We start from the raw sequence: 7945 nt of genomic DNA, 5'->3' as shown, positions 1-7945 counted from the left end.
AATAATCAAGCATACGGCTTGAGCGGTGGAGGGAAACTGTAGGCCACCTGCACGCACAGGCCGCGCGGTCCCGCGGGTCCCGCCCTCACTCGCCAGGCCGAGTGCGAGGCCCTCGAGCGCGGCCCCACGCGCGAGCTCTTAGGTGAGCCGTGGCCGCTGAGCGCCTGCCCCCGCGAGGGCCGATGCCTGCGCAGGGCCGTGAGGGCCCGAGGGCAGCTGTTTCGCGCAGCATCCGCTTCCACGCTGTTCATTTGGCAAGTTCCCGTGTGTGCACGCGTGTGCGTGTGCGTGTGCGTGTGCGTGTATATCTCGGGGGAGGAAGCAGAATTCGGAGGTCTGATAACCTGGGAAATCCTGGGTTAAACGAAGTTCACCAGATTGCTTGGAAACGTGTGTGTTGTGACGTGTCCAGCGCATTTTCCAGAAGGGCTGTGGTGCGGGGAGGCCCCCCGGAGCCAGCGCCCGGCCAGATGCGGCGCTGAAGTCACTACGCTCGGCGCTCCTGCCGCAGCTTCCGGAGGGGCTCGCGGTGGCCCGAGCGGCGGCCTCCCTGCCCCCGGCTCCCGAGGTGCTAACCTTGCTGGAAGCCCCACCTTCTACTGAAAAATAAAAAGTAAGCTCTTCCTTCGTTCTGCCAGCCAGGCCCCCACGGTCTCCCCGCTGTCTCGGCGCAGCAGGCCGGAGGCCGGGCCCGTCCCCGCGTGCCTGGGGCTGCCACGGACCGGGGCCCAGCGGGCGCCCGTCTCCCCGGAACAGCACCGCGTGGAGGGCGCGCGGGCCGCGGTCCTCCTCCCGCGAGCGGCAGCCTCGCCGGCGCGGTGCTGCGGGAACTCCCGTGCTCGCCCGCACCGCTCCGGGAGGCCAGGTGCTGCGGGAACTCCCATCCTGGCCCGCACCGCAGGGCCGCGCTCCGGGAGGCCAGGTGCTGCGGGAACTCCCGTCCTCGCCCGCACCGCAGGGCCGCGCTCGCTCCGGGAGGCCAGGTGCTGCGGGACCTCCCGTCCTCGCCCGCACCGCAGGGCCACGCTCCGGGAGGCCAGGTGCTGCGGGACCTCCCGTCCTCGCCCGCACCGCAGGGCCACGCTCCGGGAGGCCAGGTGCTGCGGGACCTCCCGTCCTCGCCCGCACCGCAGGGCCGCGCTCGCTCCGGGAGGCCAGGTGCTGCGGGAACTCCCGTCCTCGCCCGCACCGCAGGGCCGCGCTCGCTCCGGGAGGCCAGGTGCTGCGGGACCTCCCGTCCTCGCCCGCACCGCAGGGCCGCGCTCGCTCCGGGAGGCCAGGTGCTGCTGCACGCGGGGGAGGGGACAAACACACAGTGAGACAAACAAGCAGCGTTTCTCAGGAGCTCTTTGAGTTCCTTATCTCCGAGCCGCCCAAATGAATCCGTTTCATCAGCTGCCGAGGCCTCCGGGCCGAGGCCAGCGGCCTGCAGGAGGCAGCGGAGGCCGCCCTGGGCTTAGGAGGCAGCGGGCTGGGGCTGGGGGGCAGCTCGGTCTCCGCCGCGCCAGTTCCTGGCAACTCCTGCTGGAGGAACAGCGCCACCTGACGGCACGAACGCGCAACCCTGAGCGACGCCCTCCGGACTCCTGTTTGAGTGTGGGAATGGAACACGTTTGAGAGAAGAAATTAAAGAGAAGGAACGGTTTTCACAGGGAGAAACTGTAAAGTTCAGGAAAAAAAACTTAACACTAAAGTTTTGGGAAACATTTTATAATTTATATATAAAATCTCAGTAAGAAACCATGTAAAATGACAGAAATATCCACTTTACATTGAGTCAAAAAAAAATTCACACACACTGAATGTAAATTTTAATTACAAAACAAGAATATGAATAAAACATTTAAAAATAATCTCAATTATTTGGCAACTCATCACATCATTGCTAGAGACAAATTTGATCTTAAGAAAAGTTTAATCTTATGAAAAACATAAGTTGGACAGTTTGCTCGTATGGGAGTTGAAAGGTGTTTAAAAAACGACCTGGCAGTAAAGCCAGTTTCTATCCTGAAATAACTGTGCAGGAAACAACACAAATCCTGAATCATGATAGCAGTGACCTGATCTTCAGAGCGTTTCTCTTCAGGAGGAGGTGAGGTGGAAGGACAGGGCTAAGCCTGGGACAGCAGAAGGCGGGGACGCGGGCGGGGTTTCTGCTGCAGTGACAGGACCTGCCTCTACCTGGACCACAGCCTCTCAGCCAGTGGGGCTGGTGGTAAAGACACAGATGCCAGTATCATCTAAAACAAGTCAACATTCTTAAAAAACAGTCACAACTGCGGACAGAAAGCAAAGGGGACCGTGAGCTAAACTACTTTACTTGAGTCCATGCGAGAAGGTTCCGTGGCTCCTGCCGGGTCACAGGGAGAGTTCCAGGGCAGGAGGTCTGAAGACACTTCTACTAACGACTGCATAGCACTTAAAACCCTCTTTTTAATTAAAAAAATAAAATAAAATAAACAGATATATAGTAAAGTTCACAGATAAGCTTTCTCTGTAAAATAAATAAAGTGTCCATTGATTAGCATCATACACAGAGTAAAATACAACCTATTTTTACATGTTTATACTGTACAGAGGCCCAGCCGGCGGCTGGGGTCTAGGGGGGAAGGGTGTGCGTTCATGAGGTGCCCATCGGGAAATCCCAATGTCCAAGGTCAAAATATACAGCTACTTTGTTTTGAGTTCAGATACAAAGTAAACTTACTTTCCTTTGCCTGAAATAAATGTACATAATATCTTCTATGAACAGGAGTTTATACGGCTGTTTAAACATAAGGAGAAAAAGCCTGCACCTGGGAACTCAGAGCACATGCATGTCCTTCCCCTGGTTAAAAACAGCCTGAGGCCGAGCTCGCGTGTCTTCCCCCCTCCCCACCGAGCCGCGGGACGCGCGGGGCGGCGATCACCGCTTCGCCTTCTTCGGCGGGGCCTCCTCCACTCTCTGCTGGCCTCGCGTGCGCGCCCCGGGCGGGCTGGCCTCCCTCTTGCGCTTGGTGGAAGGGGACAGCTGTGCCTTCGACCTGCAGCGGACAAAAGTCAGGCGGTGGTGAGAGATGAGCTGGGAGAGCTTTAAAAAACGAAAGGTTCCTGAGCTTGTGCACGGAGAGCCGGGGCAGCGTACACGGTGACCTGAGAGGGTACTGCGCACTCGCTTGACCCTGGTCTCACGTCCCAGAGGCTGCGGGCTAGGCTGGGGTTCGGGAAGCGTGGCACCCCGGCTGCGTGAGTCAGCAACGGTCACACGCGGCACGTCCACGTGACCCCCCCCCCCCCCCCCCCCGCGGAGGCCCCTCTGGCTCGCTGGAGGGGAGCCCGCTGCCTGCGGGGGCTGAGACGCCAGGATCGGCTTCCACCCCTGGTGACCCACACACCAGAGGCACCTGCTCAGGTCCCACAAATGCGTAAAGGAGCTGAACGGCCCCCCCCACCGGCATCGGAACCTGGCAAGGGCCGTGACCTCAAAGGCGGTGTCCTATGGAAACAGGTTCTCTAGGAGCCCAGCCGCGGGCCGAGCGCGCTCTCCCGAGGGAGGCGAGGGGCCGCGACGGCCGCGTTACCTCTGCGCCTCCGACCTGCTGGCGGCGCGCGTGGTGGCGCCCGCGGGCTCCTCCTCCTCCGAGTCCTCCTCGGACGCCGCCTCCCTGCGCTCCTCCGCCGCTTCCGACGCCGACCGCCGGCGCCTCCTCTCGGGCTCCGAGGAGTCTGCAGACAGGACAGTCACCTGGACGCCGGGCCAGAGGCGCGGAGCGAGGCTGCCATGCCCCGGGCCGCCCGTTCGGCCCTCGCAGGCCGCAGCAGTTCACGAGCCCCCCCCCACGGGGGGTTTCCTCCAGCGGCTCAGGGCCAGCGCCCGCGCCCCCACGCGCTCGGGAGGCCCGGGCGCCCCGCTGACACGGGATTAGGGCCGTCCACGAGCCCCACTGACAAGGGATTAGGGCCGTCCACGCGCCCCCTCCCCACGCGCTCGGGAGGCCCGGGCGCCCCACTGACACGGGATTGAGCCCTTTCGCGTGTCAGCCCCAGCCGCCCAGCCTCGCACCCAGAGGCGAGCGCTCAGGCCGGCGGCCGTGGGGGGCCCCGTGGGGAGGGGCCGTGGGGGGCCCCGTGGGGAGGGGCCGTGGGGGGCCCGTGGGGAGGGTGTGGGGGCCGTGCCGGGCACCCGCCGTACCCGCGTCGTCCGCCGTGAGCGAGCGCTTGGGCCGCCGTCCTCGCCGCCGCGCGCCGGCCGCCTTCTCCTCGTCGCCCTAGGGGCACAGACTCAGGGTGAAGGCGCCCCGTGCCCAGGTTACTTTTAAAGGACACGCGCCGTAGGGAAATCCACACTTACGTTGCTCCCGCTTCTTTCCTGCAGGGCACCTGCTTCTCTGCTCGGCTCATCTAAGGAAAGGGAAAGCCCCGCGTCAATACTCGGCGTGAGCAAACGCAGCGGCCCGGCGCGCGGCCCACGGATGCGCAGGGCCGGCTGACACCCGCACGCACGGCGAGGCCGAGCGGGACAGCTGCGCGGGGAACGCGCGCCAGGACCGGAGATGTCAGCGATAAGCTCCGTGACCGGGCAGAGGGCCTCAGTTCCGGCTCGGCGTCTTCCTCTGTAGGATCAGGTGAGAGCACCCCCTGGTCCCTCTCAGCCCAGATGCTCTGAACCCAGAAAGGGGACACTGAGGGATCCAAGAGGCACCAGGAACTGTGGTCAGGGCTGCAGGCTCCCCTGAAACCCCAATGCCGCTCCGTAAATATTACAACCCCATTTCACAGCTGGGAAAAACAAGGCTCCAGTAACTTGATTTAAGCAATTTGTTCAGAGTCACATAACTGAGAAGTTGGGTGGTTGCTGGAATTCTTTGACTCCAAATACTTACATTATGGTAACTAAAAAAAAGACATTATAAGACTGTTGGGTTGTATAAGCCTATTCTTTACGTATTTGCTTTCTGTAGGTGTTAGAATTTTCTGAGACTGTCTTGGTATCACCATCTTTAAATAGCTAAATTAGGGGATCCTTGTAAGACACTCAACAACCCAGACACTTATTCGTGATGAGACTGTAGCAGTCGCCCTTTTCTGCAGTTCAGTAATATAGGAACATGTATGGAAGAGCTGAATCAAGAAAAAGCCCAACAAAGAAGAATCTGCCTTAAACTGGTCATCATTACCCAGGTTCAGAAAACTACTGTGTAACAACCACCTCAAACACAATCACAGCTTAAACTGGAGTCCTTAAAGGGCATTCAAATGATAAAAACTCTTATGTGGATTTAAAAATATTATAATACTGTGAATAAAATTTGGTTAAAAGCCAAACATAAGCAGAATCTCCATTTTAAAACAAACAAACCTTAATCTTCCAAGCGATAAGAAAAACAAACATGACGACAGACCACACATGCTACCCGTGGAGAACCTGTCACACTCTGTATCTGCTTGACCTTGGTGATCCACACACGCCCCCCGCCCTGACCACGCTACTTTTCGGACCCAGAACAGCTACCATACTCACCTTTTTCCGTGCCAACCCTTCAAACCCACTAACAGCGCTTTTTGCTCTTAAGTAAAAATTATTAAACCATGAGATGAACATATACACAGTGTAAACAATTCTGAAAATTGTGGGCAACAGTAACAAACAACATGGAATGTTCCCTTCATCCCACCACCCGCAGCTCATCAGGATCAACACTTGGGATGAGAGCACAAACACTTGAAACATCTTTATCTCCTGCATCCTGGCTCTGAAACTGCAAAGGCTGCTTTCAAAATTCTTCCTCTGTGAACAACAGGCTCTTGAGCTGAGTGCCCAGTTCCATGACACGGGTCCAGGAAATCAGGGTTGCACGTGGCAAGGTGCCTCCCCTAATCTGCTTTTTCCTGCCTTCACCTCCTCCCTGCAGGCTTCCCAGACGTCTAAAACCAAGAATGGCTCGGATCACAGGAAAAGCCGTAGGCGGGGTCTCTCACGGCCACAAGGGCAGCTGCTTTACCAAGGGGGCCGCCCTCCTGGGTGAGCAGCAGTGAGACTAAACGCCAGGCCAGCAGCACCCTCATCTCGCGCCCTCCCCACATCCCACAGGGCTGTAGGGAGTACACACCTGCTGGCACTGCTTTCAGTTTGCCGCCAGGGGGAGACTGTTCTACCTGAATTGAAAAGAAGAGAACAGGGAAGTCAGCAGCTTGTCATCATCACTTAGCGAGAAGGCTCAGGACCTCCATTACTGTGTAGGCGGAACACGTGGGCCCTGTTTTCTGCTGGGGATGAAGGCCACCAAGAGAACACGGACACCGTGCTTCCACGGGGCTGCCGCAGCCTCCTCCCGGCCACCCTGCCCCCGGCTCTGGAGGACACGCCGCACAGCCCACTGTTAACAGTCCCCAGCCCCGGCCACCAGCTCACAGGCTGGGAGGGTGCATCCCTGTGAGCCTCTTTGGCTGTGCTGTCCTAAAATAATTCCATGACATCCAAGGTAGTGGAGTCTGAAGGGTAACGGGACTGGCCCAGTGTCGTAGGGCTGGGAGCAAAGCGCAGAGCCGGGGTCTGGACCCCACTGGCTTCTGTTAGATCACGGGACAGGTCTGTCCTTCTAACGACGCTGTCACTGAAACTCACGCGGTGGCATCTTTGTACAATGATCTGGCTGGGCATATAGGTCAGGGTCACAGATACAGAATGTTTAAACAGATCCAAGTGTCACTGAGGATATCCCTGCACTGAAATCAGGATACAATTTATTACTAAAGAAATGCCGTAGGAAGCAGTATCCTGGTGAGAGACACATTAGCAGCTTCTATAAAGGAGCCCCTATCTAAAACCATAATAAAGTGAATTTCTGTATTTTAATTAAGGGTGACCACACAGAGTTAGTCCCCCCAAATTTTTATGTAACCAAACTCCCATGTGAGGAAGGAAGCAGACTGAAGACCTAATGATGCTTATGGGGAAATACTAGGAATCAGGCAGCATTCGAATGATTATTCAATGTTTGTTTTTGTGGGTTTTTTTAAGAAAGTCTTTTTAAGCTTTTCAAATACTTTAAAAAGTTGTTGAAAATATCAGATCCTGGAGTATACCCTTTCTAGGTCAAGAGCAAGTACATGACATGTAAGTCTAATTACTTACAGAGACAATGCTGGTTTCTGCTTTGCAGTCTTCTTCTAAAAAATGCAAAAATAAATCTTACTTAGAAAATCAGTTTGAAAATTTCTTGTGTGAACTAAAAACACACCAAATACCCACTTGTTTTTGACGCTGTTTCCACAGGGTGCTTACGAGGTCTTCCTCTCTTCCTTTTAATAATTACTGGCTGGTCTTCCTGAGGAAAGAAAAGGAAATAATTTTATACTGTGTTACACAAATCCTATCTCATTTCCTCAAAATAAGATTTAGAGTTCCTTCCTAAGAGGTCCCAGCTCTGTCACTTAAAAACAATGTGGCCTTGGGCTCAGTGCGTCCCCTCACCTCAAACACTGACAACCAGTGTGAGCCCAGTTGTAAGGAGTCTGAGATGAGGCAGAGCCAGCAGGCGCTGGGTGCCAGCTTTCAGTTCAGAAACGAATCCGTGTGCCTGCCTAACTTTGTGCTCAGTCCAGCCACCTGCGACCACATGCTGCTCCTTATAAAGAATACAGGAGGCCACTGAACTTCTCATTCAGAGGAATGAGAAACATGAAGAGCTACTGCACATACTGGCGAACTCGGTGATGATTTTCTAGGAGGCTGGATGGGGTACGGGCTGTCCCCTTGACCTGTGGGCCTGGCCCAGGCCACAGCGACTCTACGGCCCACTGGGCTCTCTGCAAACCTGAATGCGCCGGGGGCGAGCAGCCTCCCAGCAGTCCCCGCTTGGCCTCGTGGACCTGGGTCCCACACGGGACCTCAGGCAGGCCTCTTGCACACCTGCTGCGGCTCCCGTTCTGTCCTGTCCAGATCTGGGGTGCAGCAGCACCCCGT

The 7945-nt window shown here is 56.6% G+C and overlaps 1 protein-coding gene across 1 annotated transcript in view; it reads right to left on the bottom strand.

Moving 5' to 3' along the window:
• Positions 1-2905: 2905 nt before the first annotated feature.
• Positions 2906-7945, bottom strand: part of BOD1L1 (biorientation of chromosomes in cell division 1 like 1) — a 42090-nt gene continuing 37050 nt past the window's right edge. Inside the window, exons 20-26 of the mRNA XM_087828237.1 lie at positions 7232-7307; positions 7115-7149; positions 6090-6135; positions 4331-4380; positions 4172-4247; positions 3561-3705; positions 2906-3023 (exon numbers count right to left, since the gene is read on the bottom strand). Coding sequence (XP_087684363.1) covers positions 2906-3023; positions 3561-3705; positions 4172-4247; positions 4331-4380; positions 6090-6135; positions 7115-7149; positions 7232-7307 — 546 coding nt within the window. The remainder of the gene's footprint in view (positions 3024-3560; positions 3706-4171; positions 4248-4330; positions 4381-6089; positions 6136-7114; positions 7150-7231; positions 7308-7945) is intronic.

The sequence above is a fragment of the Miniopterus natalensis genome, chromosome 1 (genome assembly GCF_054644295.1).
Source record: "Miniopterus natalensis isolate mMinNat1 chromosome 1, mMinNat1.hap1, whole genome shotgun sequence".
In the NCBI taxonomy this organism is placed as follows: Eukaryota; Metazoa; Chordata; class Mammalia; order Chiroptera; family Miniopteridae; genus Miniopterus; species Miniopterus natalensis.
The sequence above is the reverse complement of the archived record's forward strand: the minus strand, read 5'-3'. Positions and strand labels throughout refer to the sequence as shown.